Source organism: Protopterus annectens, chromosome 9.part0 (assembly GCF_019279795.1).
Source record: "Protopterus annectens isolate FY-2018-M chromosome 9.part0, PAN1.0, whole genome shotgun sequence".
NCBI lineage: Eukaryota > Metazoa > Chordata > Ceratodontiformes > Protopteridae > Protopterus > Protopterus annectens.
Genome location: NC_056743.1, coordinates 414568371 through 414587881, shown reverse-complemented (window position 1 = coordinate 414587881; position 19511 = coordinate 414568371). Strand labels below are relative to the sequence as shown.

Here is a 19511-nt window from a genome sequence, read left to right as displayed (position 1 = left end):
AAGATACATTACATGCAATGACTGTAGATTGTAATAATGTGTTCAGGAAACCATCTGTATTTATGCCACAGCAGCACCCACTACTTGAAGTTTTTGAACGTGCCTGTGAACATGATCTGTTAGAGTTATACGAAAGCAATGAAGTTAAAACAGAGTTTTTCAATGTGACTATAGATGAGAAGAAAGCTATTTTGGATCTACAACAAAATGAGGATATTGTGATAAGACAGGCAGACAAAGGGGGAGCTATAGTGATTATGGACAGGGAGATGTATAATAGGAAGATCTGTTCAATGCTAGCAGAGGTGGACACATACCGTCCCCTAAGTGCAGGTTTATTGAATAATTTGATTAAGGATGTACATGGACAGTTGTATGACTTGTTACTCAGCAATGTTATTGATATGGAATTATACAGATACTTCCTTATTGAAGACCCTTTAGTTCCCACCTTTAGAGGTCTGCCTAAAATACACAAAGAAATGTATGATCCACCACTCCAACCCATTGTTTCCAGCAAAGGCTGGCTAACAGAATCACTATCTATTTTTTAGACAAACAGTTTAAACCGATTGTTAATAGTACTGAATACATATTACGTGACACCCAACAGTTTATAGAGAACCTTGCAATATGTAATAAGAATCCTATTGAGAATGATGACCTCTTTGTCACTTTGGATGTGAAATCATTATTTACGTCGATTCCTAATAGCACTGGCATTGAGTTTGTGAGATTGTTTCTGCTTAAGAATGGCATAGATAACAGCAAGATTTTAAAGTGGATGTCTTTGCTTGAAATAGTGCTAGAAAATAATGTCTTGCTATATGACAATAGATATTATTTACAAAAAAAAGGAGTTGCAATGGGAACCCCTTGTGCAACTCCTATGCCAACCTAGTGCTGGCATATTGGGAGGACTCCTATGTACTGAACAATTTACTTTTTAATGAGCACATCAGACACTACAGTCGTTTTGTAGATGATTTTTTTTTATATGGAGAGGAACAGAACAAGATCTATATGAGTTTAACTGCTATTTAAATGGGACTACCGATTTTCTTGAGTTCCAGAGTACCCACTCACGTGAGGCAATAGAATTTCTTGACGTTCAGTTGACAAAGGGATCAAATGGTATTAATACGAAAATGTCTAGGAAGACTTGTTGGAAGAACAATCTTCTTCACCGAAATAGCATGCACCCTGGACACATCTATTCGAACATAATAAAGAATCAAACACTTAGGGCATCTAAGCTAACCACTGATGAGTTAGTATTTAAAGAACAGAAAGACATCTTAGAAAAAAATTTCACATCGAGGGGCTATAATGAGAGAGTGGTACATGACACCATAGCCTCATGTGATAATTTGAGGTTAGACAAAGGTAGACCATATTTTTACAACAGGACAGAGGTTGACAGTATAGAAAGAAAGAAGCAACCCAAAGTGAAGAATAGGCTTATCATACCTTTTACCAATAGAAATGGTCAGATCAAAAATATTATAGAAAATAATTGGAAGATTTTAGTTATGGATGATAGAATTAAGACTTTGGTGGAAGAGGTACTTAATATAGCCTATAGAAATATGAAATCCTTAAAAAGGATTTTATGCTATGAAAGAACAGATACAGGGCATATAAAATCTCAAAGAGCAGGTACTTTCCCTTGCAGGACCTGCAATCAATGTAGATATATAGCAGAAGAAAATGCTTTTATTCATCCATACAGTGGACGAATTTACACTTTTAGGTATTATGCTGACTGTAGATCCAAAAATTTAGTATATCTAGCACAATGTTAACTTTGTCAGAAGCACTATATAGGCAAAACAAATCGAACATTGCGTGAGCGAATAAGGGAACACATATACGCAGTTAATAAAGAAAATACGACTAATGTGATAGCACAACACATTATGGAGAATGGGTCCCTACATTATTTTAAGTTTAAGGTTCTAGAATTAGTTAAAAGCACTAGTAGATTAGGGAACATTAAGAATAGGACTGAGGAGGTTGAGAATAAATGGATTCTCAGGCTGCAAGCCCATAAATATGGTTTAAATGAAAAGATTACATTAAAACCATTTTTAGCAGCCAAGGCACTTAAACATTAAGTGCCTAGATGTGTTTTATAAAACTTAAGAAAGTTTTTAGATATATGTTATTGCTTTTAAATGGTATTTGCTTATGTAACTTTTTATGTACTCTTCATATAGTGTCAATGCAGTTTTTATGTACTTAGGTACTTATTTATATATTCAGTGAGCACTAGCACTTTAAGAGCTTCCAATATTGTTTAATTAATTAATTACCTACAGGTTTCTTATGAGTATAGTATTTAAGGCATGAAATGTACTGAATATCATTGAAGTCTGAAGAAGCGTTTATACAACGTGAAAGCGCTTACTGTTCCTACATTTTTGCTGCAATAAAGGTCTTATTTTCTACGTGGAAGCATTGGATTTATATTGGATTTACTGCCATTGGTGCGTTCTTGGAATTGTTTGCTGTCTTGCTATTTTGCTTATACCAAAGCGCTTTACTCGGCTGAGGTGTGTGTTCTGTTTTATCATCAAAAAGCTAACACAACTTGGTGTTCATCCCTATCTCATCACATGGGTGGCCAACTGGCTCACAGATAGGACCCACAAGGACAAAACAGGCACCACCACCTCCATCAGCAGACCTGTCACTAGTGGTGTTCCCCAAGGATCTGTCCTAGGACACCCTACTGTTTGACATCTAGTTCTCAGAGGTCCAGGCAAACACAAAGGGCCTGTGGCTGACCAAGTTTGCAGATGACTGCAAGTTGGGTTCTGTCACTGACTCCCCAAATTACATTAACATACTGCAGGAAGGTCTCACAGCTAGAAATAACTGGTGCCAAAGTCATGGCCTTTAAGTTAAACACAAAAAAAATGTATTATCATACCATTCAGTAAAAACATGACCTCTACTGATTACATCAACGATAACCTCTTAAGCACACAACCCATGGTGAAAGACCTGGGTACTCAGGTTGACAACAATCTCTCATTTGCCCATCATGTTGCAGAAGAGGACAGAAAAGTCTTTTACTTGGTTCATCTCATAATAAAGGGATTGCATCCAGATAAAGGGAGGTTATTACCTCTCTGTACTCCCTCATTATACCTATAATGGAGTATAGTGCCCTGTTTGGTATGTACCTCTCCAAACACCTGCACCAACTGGAAAGGCTACAGAAATACCTCACAAAGAGAATCCATGGCCTCCAACACCTGTCCTATGCAGACAAGCTCAAATCACGATCACTATACTCTGTATCATACAGATTGCTCAGAGGTGATTTGTGTCTCGCCTACAAGGCAATATCGGACCCTGCCTTACCAGAGATGCTCCATATCCATAAGTCTAACTCCTCGCGCATTACCTGCTCAATAAGCCTAAATCTAATATGCGACATCAACAAAACCTGCTGGAGAGACAGGTTTGTCTCCCAGAGGCTGCCCAGTCTCTGGAATAGACTTACCATACATGCCAAACAGAGTACCTTGCTGACCCTCTTCAAACGCAACCTTGATGAGTGGATGGGAAACCACAAATTAGTCCCAGGGGTTCCAACTTTGTCCCTCAATGACAGAGGTGCACGTGCCGACTGAGGTTTCTTTATTTGGGGATAACCCCTTGGCTAGGCTTGTAAGGGCCCCGTTAGCCTAGTAGCCTCCTATGATCCTAAGATAACTAAATGAATTTAAAATTTTTAGTCCTTTGATTGTATGAAATCCTATAACATTTATATTTGTCATCCTTTAACATGATTTTACTTGTTTATATTCACCCAGGTTGCATCTAAAAATGCTCCAAATACAAACAAGTCTACTTACATAGTTAAAATAAAATACACTATGTTTTCAAGACCATGGACTCACCTGCTACATGGTACACACATTTCACAGCTTTCAGTTTCATGGCAGTAGTAGCCAGGCTTGCATTCACACTGGGCATTTTTCTCAATTGTGCAATTTTCAATCATTACTTGATCTACAACAAGACAGAAAACATAGTGATTTTAAATCTGCAGTATTACATAAGACTAACATGTAAAAATACAGCAGTAATTTGAACGAGCCACCATAAGTACATAAGTCACTCGATCACGGTTCTCAATACTTGCCTGAAGCAGTCTAAAAAAGCTGATTCACTAGGAATACTCACATTATTCTAAGATCACCAGAAGTAGCAAAAATATATTTTTTCCTTACTGATAAAAGTGTCTTTAATGCATTTATTTTAATTCAAAGGGAGATGGTTTAAGAAGCTCACTTTAAGGTTGGAGTCACAACTCCCCCCCCCCCCCCCTTGTCCCCAACAGTCCAATGCCACAAATCTGGTGGAAAAGCTGACAGATCCTTAAACAATCATTTTAAATAGAGTTTCTGGCTACTGAGACTTGTCTGCATATATCAACTGGACACAAGCTGATTTAAGTATATTTTCTGCACTTATTTAAGATTTGAGTGAGTAAATATTGTGTGTCATGGATTCAGTAAATATTGTCTCTCTGAATCTCTGCAGTTAGTTCCCCACCCCCCCCCTCCCTGTTTCTTGTTGTGGTGTTAATCTTGGTGGCTTTGCCCCGCTGTAAATCTCTTTTTGCACACTCCTCCTCTCATTCGCTCACTCAACTGAGTACAGTGAGATCATATTTTGATTTTGGATACTCTTACCAGTCCCATCTCCTCTGCAGTGTACAGAGAGAGCACTTGGGAAGGGCATTCCCCTATAGTATCTTAATCTGCTCTGTTTCCTCCATCTCAAAAAAAAAAAAAAAAAACATTTTTTGCACTTTATCTGCCTTACTGTATTTGTGTTTCTTCCTACTTTATTACCTTATTTTGCTTTTGCCTCTTTTAAAAGTACTCAATTAAATTTATTCTGCTGTCTTTATTACTGCTTGTTAGTAGCCTGATTAAACTGTAACTAAATTTAAATTGGAACCTGTGCACTGAGAGAGAGCCTTACAAGACTATCTGCAAATATATAGAGCTGAGTACATTTTTCTGTATTATTCTGTATTATAGAGCTAAATTGTTGCTTAGATATCTGTTGTCTTACTGTTCTGCAAATATACAAAGATCAGTATATATTTTTCTGGTTTTATAATTTGCACTGTGATTCCTCACATCTCTGTTGAAACTGCCCCCCCCCCCCCCCGTTCTTGGTTGTAGTTTAAATTTGGTGGCTTTTGCAGTGCCCGCCCCACTGTATATTTGATCTAGGACACTCCCCCAGTCCCATCTCTTTATCGCATTCTACCTAATAAACCCTTTCTGCACTTGCTTTTAGTCCTTTTTAATTTACATTTTTTCAAACTGTGTGTGGACTAATATTGCTACATACTCAAGTGTGCCAGCTTGCACTGCATGTGAATTGTTTTTACTACTGTTTTTGCTACTTTTCTGAAAAAAAAATTGTAAGGCTGTTCCCTACCTTTCCTGTAATTAGTGTTCCAGATACAGATTTGCTGTATCCAGGACTGTTTGTAAGCTTCTGAGCCCCCCAAGCCTTTCTGTGCTGGAGGGAAGCCTTCTAGCTTATCAGTGGGAGTGCTAAGCATTGGGTAACCTGTCTACCACATAAGGAATGGTTCTGGCCAAGAATTTGTAGTTATTGGCCGTTTGGGCGGTCTTCCATCTCTCTCAACTTTCTGATTTGAAGGCCTGCATTTGCACTTGTTTCTGTCCTGTAACTCCTGGGCCCATCTCATTTGCTCACTCAAAAAAAAAATTGTATCTGCTTTTACTGTATTTGTGTTTCTTCCTACTTTATTTTGCTTTTGCGTCATCTTAGTAGTACTCAGTTGTATTTATTACTGCTTGGTGTAACTCATTCTAAGCCTTTTAGTTTAAGCACTTGGGTTTCAAACCAGTTGTTTTACATTAAGAATGTTTGTGGTCTGCACTGTAGTGGCAGAACAGGTAGCTTACATCCTTCTAAGTTGGGAAATGCTGATTGAGGGCTCAGTGTCTGTTATTCTGAAAGTGTATTAATTCTGGTTTAAGCACTTGGGCTTCAGGCCAGTTATTTTACATTAAGACAGTTTGTGGTCTACACTCTTGTGGGAGGAGAAGCTGGACTCTGCCCTTCTGAGCTGGGAATTTCTGGTTAAAGGCTTATAGTGCCTGCATGTTTGAAATGCTTCTTACTGAAATTGGTATACCTTGTTTGCTGTAGCATAGACTAGATCCAGGCCTGCTGAATCTAGCTTTGTTTGTATAACTTGAGCACTAATCCAGGCATTCTTTAAAGTATTCAATTGTATTTATTACTGCTTGGTAGTAACTTGATTAAAGTGTAGCTATCATTCTACGTCTTTTGGATTAAGCACTTGGGCTTCAGACCAGTTGTTTTACATTAGGAAGGTTTGTGGCCTGCACTGTGGTGGCAGAACAGGTAGCTTACATCCTTCTAAGTTGGGAACTGCTGATTGAGGGCTCAGTGTCTGTTATTCTAAAAGTGTATTAGTTCTGGTTTAAGCACTTGGGCTTCAGGCCAGTTATTTTACATTAAGAAGGTTCGTGGTCTGCACTCTTGTGGGAGGAGAGGCTGGACTCTGCCCTTCTGAGCTGGGAATTTCTGGTTAAAGGCTTATAGTGCCTGCATATTTCAACTGTTTCTTACTGAAATTGGTGCACCTTGTTTGCTGTAGCATAGACTAGATCCAGGCCTGCTGAATCTAGCTTTGTTTGTATGCTAGTTGTTTGTTTGCTTGTTATTTCCCTGAAATGCTAATTCCACCTAAAACGTGGCTTTTCAGCGCTTCTGTAGATCCCTAGTGATATTTGCATTGCTTACTGTACTTATTTCCTTGTTTCACTTGAAATAAAGTTACTGTTTGTCGTTTTTGCATTTAAGTTACCTGTAACACATTGCATTTAAGTTACCTGGCACTTGCTCACTAAAGCAATTATATAAGTCAGCACTAAAAAATTAAAAGCACTACACCCTCACAAACTCCCCTTGAGTACCTTGTTCCCCATTGGCCCTTTTTTTCAATTATAAAAGGAATTCCCAATACTATTCTAGCATGTCCAGTCAATCTCCTCTCCGGTCCAGCTGGTGAATCTGGGAATCTTGAGGCAATGTTACAACTGCCTCATGTACATAGACAACCCTCTCCTCCTCCCAACAAATTCCAACACATGTGAGAGATGCAACCATATAGCCAAACTGGAGGCTAAGCTCTCTCAACTCAGTACTGGCGTAACCAGTCAGGAGGAGAAGGAAACCACACTCACTACATTTCCAGTCTCACATAGACCTACCACGACAGCAAACCAAAAACATAAACACACAAAAACATATTTGGAGGCTCTAAATAAAAATCTGCCTAAGCAGCAGACTGCTAAAGCAGACATCCAAGCAACCTCTACCCCAAAACAAAACACGTGCAACACATAGCTCACAAAGCCAGTGTGCCGAACAGTCACAGCCCTTAAGGCTAAACAACACACCTGCTACACTTGTAATAGGTGACTCTATCATCAGGCACACTGACGTTCCGCTCACCAGGCTGAACAAGGAGAAGGTCACGGTGAGCTGCCTGTCAGGCGCTAGGATCCGCCACATAACACAAGCACTCAGGTCACTCCAAGGCAAGTACAAATATGACTCAGTCATTGTCCATGCTGGTGTGAATGACCTGAGACGTACTTCCCTGGACTATATGAAAAGAGACAGAGGAGCTCTCTGAGCATGTAGCCCAGGCCAGTATGACCCTGACCTTGAGTAGCATCTTACCCTCACCAAGAACAATGCCACAATATGAAGACAAGATGATCAATTTCAACAATTGGCTTAAGTATTGGTGTCATTCAAAGGGGATCCATTGCTTGTCGGCCTGGGATGATATGCTCGACAAGCCACAATGCTTCGCTAGGGACGGCTTGCACCTGTCACCCCTGGGCTTTCGGATATTGGCAAAGGCTCTTGCTTCCCCCATACTGCCTTTTTTAGGCAAGGTTCAAAAGACAAACCCACCTCCATAGGTATCACAAGGTATAAGAAACTAAGAGTAATGCTACTCAACGCCAGAAGTCTAAACATCAAAATGCACGCACTCGAAACTCTCCTTAGCATGGAGAACATCGATATCTGTGCAGTAACAGAAACCTGGGTAAAGGCTCCCGAGAGCACCCCAGCACTACCAGGTTATACCTCATACCATGCTTTCCGGCCCCAAAACTTGGACCGAACCACAAAAGGAGGGGGAGTATCAATATTCGTCAAAGATACCCACACCTCCAGGTTGGTGGCACAGCACGAAGCATCAGAGACTATCCATGTGCAACTAACAGTGGGTAAAACTGCCTTCCAGTTTATAGCCTGCTACAGACCACCCTCCCAAACCCAGAAACCCCACTCGGCCTTCCTGAGAACACTGGAAAATATGAAAGTCTCTCCAAACACCATTATATTGGGCGACCTCAACTACCCAAACATAGACTGGGAGCATTACTCTAGCTCCAACACCCTAGCCCAAAGGTTCCTAGAATTTATAAACTCAAATGCTATGGAACAACTTGTTACCTCTCCCACAAGAGGGGAAAACATACTGGACCTGATCATCACCAACATGGGGACTCTATGCTCCAGAGCAGAGGTGTATCCCGCATTGGTAAGATCAGACCATAAACTAATCTCACTGGATATTCACATCCCGACCCCACCCCCTGCCCAGAAAACCACAGTAAAAAACTTCTCTAAAGCAAATTTCAAACTCCTCAAAACCGAGGTGGAATCCTCCAAAGCCCCTGGGCCTGTGGAAAATACGGCCCAGACCACAGAATCCTTTATAAATGTATTCTATGAACACCTTCAGGAATGCATGCATCATGCAATCCCAAATAAAACCAAGACCCAATCCTCCAAAGGTAGATGTCCTGTCTGGTGGACCCCAGCCATAAACAAACTATACAATAGAAGGAGGAAGCTACTACATGATAGAGCAAAATCCCAAAAAGGGAAGGCATCTCTGATCAGTATTAGCAAAAAACTATGGGCACTCATAAAATCATCTAAGGCCAGCTTCGAGAGAAAAATTGCACAGGACACTAAGGATAATCACAAAGCTTTCTTTAGTTATGTTAGGAACCTGGGTGGAAATTCCCAGATATGCTCAGAATTAGTCAAAAATGACAAAAAATACATCGAACCCACAGACATTGCCAACATCCTAGCTGACAGGTTCAGCGCAAACTTCTCCCTCCCCACCAAAGGGCAAATATCTATCCCAGCAGAGTGCTGCCCCCCTGACATCTCAGATGCTCAGGTAAGAGCCGCCCTCTCCAAAGCAAAAAACACAGCATCAATGGGACCAGACGGTGTCCCGGGCTGAGTCCTACATGAACTCCAAGAAGAGCTAAACCCAAACATAAAACTACTGTTCAATCTCAGCCTTACTACAGGATATGTACCCAAAGAGTGGCGTACAGCAACAGTGGTCCCTCTCCACAAAGGTGGTGCCTCAACGGATCCTGGAAACTATCGCCCCATAAGCCTGACTAGCTTGGTCTGCAAAGCTATGGAAAGGATCATCATGAATCTCATAAATAAAGATATTGGGGACCTACAGACACTGGATCCTACCCAGTTTGGCTTTGTTAAGGGCAGATCCTGCCTCTTAAACCTGGTCAATTTCTCTGAAACAGTCACCAAGGCCATTGACGAGGGGAAGGTAGTCCACACAGCCTACCTGGACCTCGCATAAGCCTTCGATACAATACCCCACTCGGGCATTATAGATAAGCTCACCAGCTTAAATATAAACCCCTATGTCACTAGATGGGTTGCAAACTGGCTCAAGGACAGAACCCACATGGTTAGAATTGCTGGAGCCATGTCAGACTCCAAACCAGTTACAAGTGGCGTCCCACAAGGCTCAGTCCTGGGACCTCTCTTGTTTGGTATATATTTCTCGGAGGTACAGGCCAACATGGAAGGACGTTGGCTGACCAAGTTCGCAGATGACTGCAAACTGGGCGCCATAATAGACTCTCCAGCCGACACAATCATCCTCCAAAAGGGCCTCATAGAAACAGACAACTGCTGCCAGAGCCATGGCCTCAAGCTAAACGCCAAAAAGTGTATAGTCATCCCATTTGGCAAAAACAAAGTGCTCACTAATTACCACATAGGTGGTAATCCATTAAGTACAGAAGAAGTAATTAGGGACCTGGGGACCCAAGTTGATAGCAATCTCTCATTTGACAACCACGTGGCCAAAGTGGTTAGAAAAACATTTTATATAGCCCACCTAATCATGAAGGGATTCACATCTAGATCAGGGGACGTCATCGGGCCTCTTTACTCATCCCTCATCAGGCCCATAACTGAGTACAATGCCCATTTTGGGATGTACCTTACCAGACACTTGCAGCAACTGTAAAGACCCCAAAAGTACCTCACCAAGAGGATCAAAGGGCTCAAACAGATGCCATATGCTGCTCGGTTAAAGAAACTCCAGCTATACTCAGTGGCATACCGCCTGCTCAGAGCCGATCTGTGCTTGACATATAAAGCCATGTCCAACCCGGAATTAATGGACATGCTGCACCTCAGAAAATCCAAATCCCATCGAGCTACGTGCTCGAGAGACTTGAACCTCAGCACTGAAATAAATAGGACATGCTGGAGGGACAGATTCATAACCCAGAGGCTCCCTTCACTCTGGAATAAAATCCCAGTCCAGGTTAGGCAGAGTCCCTCATTGACTCTCTTCAACAGGAATCTTGATGAGTGGATGGGAGATCGTAGGTTTACCCTGGTTATCACTTCTGTGTCACTGTTAGACAGAGGCACAGTATACTAACCTCGGAAAAGGGCATAGCAAAATTAATTTAAAATGTGTGGTGAAAGCCAAACACACTCTGGCTAGGCATATAAATGCCCTAGGGCAGATAGCCTAGTATGAACCTATAAGGATTAAGGAGACAAGCAGAGATGTTTCCTTCTAACCACATGTGTTTTTATATGCACTATACATCTCTAAAGAAAGGGATATACAATGACAAACAAGCCCAAAGGTGCTCCATACAATGACAAACAAGCTCAAACGTGCTCCCACCTATGACATACTGACATCTGCCTTACACAAGTATGCAAATGCATAAAAGGGAACACTAATGGCATTGTTTCACAAAAAATTCATGCCCTCTCTCATGGTAAGTAAGCTGGCCATTGATCTCTCAAGCCTTTTCCCCCCAGCCAGCCTTCTAGTTTCTCATGTCATTGACTGATCCAAGGTCACCAGCATCACAGGAGGATACCCTGCCCGTATCAATGGGATGTTATTTTAAACACTTTGGGAAAACGAAAAACAAATGGTACCTGGTGCTGACTTATTATGATACTTGGCTTTGGAAGCTGGTGTGAGCTATGTTTGAAAAGATAGACTGCCAATGCAAGTATTTCCATGCAGTCGTTGAGAGGACACAAATGTACACATACTACGGAACTATGCTTTGTTGGTAAAAATGTTTGTTGTTTTAGTTGTGATGGGATTGGATACAAATTAAACCTTTGATTTTGGCTGTATTAAACCTGACATTATGCCTTTCTGGAAAGGTTCCTCCTGCCATTCTCTTAAGTGCCATGATGTGGATTTTGTACTTCACCTTCCATTTACTGGATTTTTTTCTTGTTGACACTTGGGTAGTTTTTTGTTTATCTGATGATGTTTATAACATTTATTTACCTTGCATTTTCTTATATAGTCAGTCTTTTTTAATGTATTTGCTTTATGACATTTAAACATGGGGACTGAGGCAGCTACTGTCAGGATTAATGAGAGGACATATGAAGAAAGACGTAGGCAGATAACAGGAAGAGAACCAGTGCAAGGTAAATAGGGCAAAGCACAATGGACAGGAGTAGAAGCATGAAGGACAGAGGATGTAGGAAAGATGACTGCCAGCACAAAGGACAGAGAAAGTACAGGTGTATAAGTCCTGCTTACCTGTAAACAGCAGTTGTTCAAATTCCTCACTGCCTCAATAGTATTTTGGGCTATCTGCAGAGGAAATCCAGTACTGGCCACCTTTCAAAAGCTTAGACTCCTCTCCCTTCTCTCTCTTCCTGTGACAGTTGATTGGCTAAGTATACCCTGAGCAGGAAGCCTTCAGCTGTCACACAGTGTTCAGGTTTTTCACTTCCACAAAGAAAAGAAAATAACCTGAACTCAGAATCATCTAACAAGAATATATTTGCAGACAATCACAATACCACGAGGCAATGAGGAATTCAGGTATCTACTGTTAAAGGTAAGTAGGACTTGCATAACAGTACTATGATCACCATTCCCCCTGTTTTAACAGCATTTTGGGCAGATTCCCAAAACTCACCATACATGGGAAGTAGAAAGATAAGGATCCAGGAGCCCCTGGAGAATGGTCCTAGCAAAGCCTGCTCAACCTTGAAAAGGAATCCAGTAGTGCTTTGTGAAAGTATGAACAAAGGATAAGGGTGCTACTGCTAGAATCCACCCCTTTCTAATATGCCACTGAAGAGTTGAAGTCCCTAACTGACTGAGCCTTTGCCTTGCCTGGAAGAGCTTTACCAGATGGGAGTAACCAAAAACAATCACAGAGGGGAATAATTGTGCAAAAGGTTTACTTAGAGAAAGGTTGACCTTTCTCAGCTCCCATATAGGGGACAAACAGCTGTTTAGCATTCCTAAAGGGCTTTGTTCTGTCAAGATAGTACCGGAGCTGGTTATGCACATCAAAGGTACATAGAATCTTCTCTCCCTTGTTTTTTGGATCAGGACAGAACACTGGGAGACTGATGGCTTGATTCAAGGTAACATCAGAAACAACTTTAGGCACGAATGATGGATTAGTGTATAACACAACCCTATCCTTGTGAAAAATCAGACAGTGTTGCCTCATCATGACTGCTTTCAGCTCATAGACTCACACTGCATATGACAGAGCGAAAATAAAATAGTCTTTGAGTAACAAACTGTAATCAGCCAGAGAGGCATGTTCAAAAGCAAGTAAGGTCCATTTTTCAAGAACAAATTTGAGATCCCAGGGAGGAGGAATTTGTTTTTGAGAGGGTTTTCATGTTCAACACTCCTTTCATAACTACTTGACCACAAAAAGAGACGAAAGAGGGAGAGATCAATGGGCTTTCACGCTGAAACGGCTGCAACATGCACTAAGACAGAATATGACGTACCATCTCTAAGTAGCTCACACAAAACCAGAGGAGTCAAAACCTTTCAGGACCTATGTTATTGGCTAGGCACCACCTGGAAAACCTCTTCCAACTGTAAATGTAAAATTTTCTAGGTGCAGATTTTTTTTGCTCTCCAAATATCTGCTGCACATCCTCGTAGAACAATTGTCTGAAAGGTATCAAACTGGAATCATCTAGGCTATAAGTTGCAATTGTTCTAAGATGGGGTGTATCACTTACCCCTGATGGTGTGTGAGCGGATGCAATCTGTGAGGAAGCTTGTGGCACTTGCACTTAGCATATTGCATTAAAAGGGGGGACCAACTCTGCTTGGGCCAAAAAGGGGTTACAATAATGATCTTTTTTTTAATCATAACTTTACTGAATTACAACTTATGACATAGTCAATCAATCATACATTTATATAAATGAAAACAAAATGGTTGCAAACATTATACATCACATATAATCTTCCAGTTATTTTATCTCTGTTACTGTACTCATTAATTCTAGTATGGCAGGTTTAGCCTGATATCCATTTTCTAGTAATTGCTATCTTGGAAACCACCAAAATTAAATTCAGCAAGGCTTTAATAAAGCTTTTCTCTAGCAAATAAATAAATGCTTGTAGAAGCAACTCTGAATCTGGTTCTCATGTTTTCATTGAGACAATCTGATAAAGAATAAAAAGAGAACATCTCTTTCTCTTAATGACTTTCTTTCAATGGCTAAGAGATAATGTTTTTTGAAAGCATCCAAGTGTTTTCTCATTCTAAGAGAGCAATAAAGGTAAAACAAAAACAGACAGCGCTTAGTAGAAGCACAGGCTGTACCATGGGTCTTAGCATGGATAACTTTCTTTTTAGGTTAACCCAAGTCTGAGTGTGTGGCTGTCAGTTTGGTGCAATTGTTCCTATTAGGAAAGTAAAATTTCAATATTTGAATATGTACACAGTTGTGTGTTAATATTAAGTGAATAGGTTTTTGGGCTGTATTGTGGGTGTATTTGTTTTTTTGGTTGAGGTCTTTCAATAAAACAAAAAGGTTTGTAAGGTGTGACATAGGCTCAAACAGATATGGCAATAAACAATTGTATAAAAAGTCAACCTGCCAAACATTAGTGTGTGCATGTAACACAAAAACTGTAATTCGATACTTAACAAAAACTGTTACAAATAAAAGATGGGAATAATAACTTTTTAACATAATGAGCCTTTTGATATTATCTTTAAATGTTAATGGTCTCACAGATGTATACAAAAAAAAGAAAAAGTAGCGAACTATATTAAAAATGCGGAGTGCAAATAGCTATGCTACAGGAGACACATTTGGAAAGAACTGAACTTGTGAATTTGATAAAGAAAGATTTTCAGGATGGTTATTCAGTGCAATACCTGGGACAAATGAAAAAGCTCCAACAGTGATAGAGGATAAGAACGATAATAATGGTAGATATGTAGTATTACCGGGCTACTGCCAAGGGAGGAGGATTACACTGGCATGTATTTATATTCCTCCTAAAGCTGCTACAATAGAGTGGGAGGTTGACATAATGGTTAAGGTGTTTACCTCAAAGACACAAGGTGTGGGGTTTGATACTAAAAGAGTAATTGGCTAGGTTTAAAATGACTCACAAGGTCTGTTAGCCTATTATGAATGAACCTATTAAGAAAATTCTGGGAGAAAATCAGTTTTCAGCAGGAGAATATTACTTATAGGTGGGGACTGGAATTTCATTTGCAACATGGAAGTTGTGTCTGGGGGGCCCAGAAGGGGAAATATAACAAATGAAGCTAAACATTTGAAGAAATGTATGAAAATATTTGGCATGGGAAGATGTAAATTCAGTAGTAGGAATTCAGAGGAAATGTACATATCTCCTAAGATACAAAAACTAGGCTAGGCAGAATTTACATTTCAAAGGAACATGTGTATTTAATTGAAAGTTCTGATACGCATCCAATAACTCTTTAAGATCATGTGCCAGTAATAATGAAAATAAAAAAGAAAGGTAATGACATAAAAATGAGACACTGGCATTTTCCCACCTATCTGTTGAAAAGAGGAATTTAAGGAATGGGTAGTGAAAATTATTCGGGAGGCATTGGAGAAGACAAACTTCTTAAAATATAGCTCGGGAGTGGGATAAAATTAAATGGGAGTTTAAAAATAGGGTGGAAACAAACGAAAGAGATATGGTTAAGAAGCAATAAGAATTATTTAGAGAGACTGACAAATGTTAAAGTATTACATGGGAATCTGACAAAACAAGAGGAGAAGCAATTGCAGGATGTTAAGTAGAAAATAAAGGATTACCTTGATAATAAGCATGAGTTTAGAAAAACTGCTGTTAAGCAACTTTTTTTTTTTTTTTTTTTTTTTTTTTTGTGATAATGCCAGAGCACAAAAACTTTTAGTGCAATGACTCAGGCAACAGACAGTAGAAAAGGCTGTCACCAAGCTTAGGGAACCTATAACCTAATCCTGCAATTGCTTCTCCTCTTGTTTTGTCAGATTCCCCTGTGATACTTGAACATTTGTCAGTCCCTCTAGGTTAGTAGAGTGCCTTGGATTATCCCCTGCTACTTTAAATTCCAACAGATGGTTTCCCTCCCCCTCCCCCCCCAAGTGATTGCTCAGGTACAACACACCAAAACTTTTAAAAACTCTGGATGCCATATTTGCTCTAATTGTAGCTGAAAGCCCTCCAGGTGTAGCATCTCTAGTAAGTGTCCCTGGACTAGCTTTAAGTTCTATCTGGATGGTGTAGCCCCACTCCACTCACTTCGCTCCCCTCCCACCCCCCATATCATTACCTTTATACCTATCCATACAACCACACCCCTTCACTTCCTCCCAAATCCCCCACCCCTCTACTTCCTGTACTCATACTACCTCCCTGCTTTGCTCCTCCCCACACTTACCTACTATCAAAGACTACTATACCTTACTCCCACCCCTTCCTCTAATCCTCTGTTCTACATCCCTTAAAGTGACATGTCTTTTACAACTCACACTATACTCTTTCCTTCTCTACTCTTTATACTCTATTACCTCACCTCCTATCACTCACAATTACCTACTCCCTATTTCCATCCCTCAAACATCACTCAACTCAAATACTACACCACAACTCTATCTACTAATCTGTCCCTCCATCCTTCCCCCCCACCACTCCCATTCCTAAAATAAAAATATCTCCCCACTTCCCTTTAAAACAAAAAAACAAAGTCTACTTACTCAAATTAAAACCCCATTACAAACCTCTACTTCTATCTGGTCACATTCATCCTAACCCAGGCCCTACAGACACTACCCTGAACAATAACCCTCCTGTATCTAAACCTGCCAATCCTTCCAACCCACAAAAACAAGTACAATTCTGCTCTATCAATGTCAGGAGCCTTGTAAATAAAGTTCAAGAACTCCATGCTTGGATAGCTAACTATACTCCTGACATAGTTACCCTAACTGAAACATGGTTAAAACCACACCCATCTGGACAGTGAAATCATCCCTCCTGCCTCCTGGCTATAATATCCTTAGATTAGATCGACCTAAAAGAAATGGAGGAGGAGTCTCCATACTCTACTCCAATTCTCTCCCATATCAGTCCCACACTAGACTTACTGTCCTTCTCACCAGCTGAACTCCTACTGACCAACTTCAAACTTAACAGTTTCAACACCATAACTGTCGCAGCAATCTATATTCCCCCTGGTGATAATATTAACATACTTGAAAACATCCTATCTCACCTCTCACATACCATCCACAATGAAATAATTATACTGGGAGATGTAAATACTGATTGGCTTACAATACAAGCTCCCAACACTACTTCCTGTATACACCTACTTGGGTTTGAGCAGCTAATCACAAGCCCAACCTACATTAATAAATCTCACCTACCTAGCTCACTTCTAGACTGGATACTGGTCTCCCACTCTCAAAACTATCATAACTCCGAAACCCTTCCAAATGCCCTCAGCGACCACTGCCCTATAACAGTTACCAGACATACTCCCAAACCTTACCAAACCTAACAAAATTATTACCACCAGCACACTTTCTCATTTCTGTCCTAACTCCTCCATTCACCAACTCTCCAAAATTAACTGGTTTTACCTCACCACTCTTCCTTTAGATGAAGCTGTCCACTCCTTCAACATTCCTAAACATTCTTAACTCCCTTGTTCCTCTTTGCACGATTAGAATCAAATCTAATACTGTTCCCTGGCTCACTAAATGTAACAGAACCCTCATGAAAGACTGGGATAGGATTTGGAAAATGTGGACTAAAACTAGGACCCCTTCTCTTCTTCAGAAATATAAAGAACTCAGAAATAAAATAGAAAAATCATCCATTACAACAAAATAAACTTCTATGCCAATCCTCCCTCTACTCTTAAATCAGACCCAAAGAAATTCTGGAGCTCTATTAAACAGACTCTTCATCCAGGAAACCCTTCCACTCCTAACTCATGTCCCAATGCAGCAACTGAAGACAGTCAACAAATTTAACAATCATTTTATAAACTCAATAACCTCCATAATAACCCCCCCTCCCAGAAACAACACTAGCACCCCCACAAACTCTATACCTCTTCCAAACACTCTTAACTCCTTCTCTCTAAAAGCAGTATCAACCATGTAAAGTCATTACTCTCTAAACTTAAACCTTGCTCCCCATCTGTTGACAAGCTACCCTCTTACTTCCTGCAGATTTGCCTCTGAACCTCTTGCCTATCCTGTATCCATCTTAATCAACTGATCCATTTCTGAATCCTATGTCCTCACTGTATAAGAATTTCTTTACTCTACCCATTCACAAAGGGGGCAACTCCTCAGACATATCCAACTTCAGACCAATTACCATACTCTCTCTCCACTCTCAAAAATCCTAGAGAAATGCATTCACAAGCAGGTAATGCATTACCTTCACCAGGAAAACCTTCTCACACCCACACAGCATGGTTTCCTTCCCAAGCATAGTACAACTACTGCACTCATATCATTCATCAACACAGTCTCCCTAGCTCGTGATAACAATAAACTTGTCTCATGGCTATTCGTTGACCTTTCTAAAGCTCTTGACACTGTCTCTCACCCACTCCTAGATAAACTAACTTACATTTCTCTCCCCCTACTATCTCCTGGTTCTCCAGCTATCTCTCCACTCACCAGCAATCAGTTAAATGGCTCTCTGCACTATCCTCCCCTCTCACTGTACAAATGGGAGTTCCCCAAGGGTCCATACTTGGACCACTAATTTTCACCAACTTGCTCTGCTCCTCTTGTCCCCAGTCATCTCTTGTGCAATATGCTGATGACTCAAACGTTATAACAATTGCTGACAACCCAACCTCCACTCAACTACCCAGGCATCCTTTCACACCATTGAGACTTGGCTTAGTGATAACAAACTAATACTTAATCTAAACAAAACTAAGCTCCTACTCTTCCTCCCTAGAAAACATTACCACACTCAAAAGTACATTTACCATGTTATCCTGCAACAACACTATCATCTCAGTTGAATCTAGTACTAAATTGCTAGGTGTTACAATAGATGATCAGCTTAAGTTTGATCTCCATATTACTAACTTGGTAATAAGAACTCATCAGAAACTTGGACACCTTTTCTGTAGCAAGAAATACTTAACTAACACTGCCCAAATAACTCTCTCCCAGGCTTTATTACTCCCAACACTCCTGTACAGCTGCCACATATTCACAAACCTAAATTCTACACTTACTTCCAAGCTTAAAACTACCTATAATAAGATCGCCAGATTTGCAGCTAACCAAACCTACAAGTCACACCACTGCTTAGCACTACAGCAAATAGACTGGCTAGAATTCCCTCAGCTGCTCCAACTATACCAACTACAAATCATTCACTCTATCCTCTATCTACCCTCCTTCTGCCCCAGCCTCTTCACTATCATATCCAAATATTCCCCTGCTAGGACGCTACACAGCTCAAATCAAGAATCATTAGACATCTACAAATCCAAAACCAAAATAGGCTGCCTTCTCTATAACTATAACCCAGCTACATCCTGGAACCAACTCCCCTTGGAAATAAAATCCCTCCAGCATAGCAAAAGTTTCAAATTAGCCACAAGGAAATACCTAAAAACAAAGTGGTCTTGCCACTGTAGCCAACCATCCTGAAATCACCATCATTTTACCTATTTCACCACCTCACTGAATGTATCTCTAACACTATTCCCCTGCCTCTTCTACCTCTTCCCTTCCTCTATCTCCAACCACTCTTACAG

General features: G+C 40.4%; 1 protein-coding gene across 1 annotated transcript in view; it reads right to left on the bottom strand.

The window, feature by feature from the left end:
• Positions 1 to 19511, bottom strand: part of LOC122811243 (tumor necrosis factor receptor superfamily member 10A-like) — a 1311615-nt gene that overhangs the window by 683071 nt on the left and 609033 nt on the right. The window contains exon 4 of the mRNA XM_044082955.1: positions 3915 to 4026. Coding sequence (XP_043938890.1) covers positions 3915 to 4026 — 112 coding nt within the window. The remainder of the gene's footprint in view (positions 1 to 3914; positions 4027 to 19511) is intronic.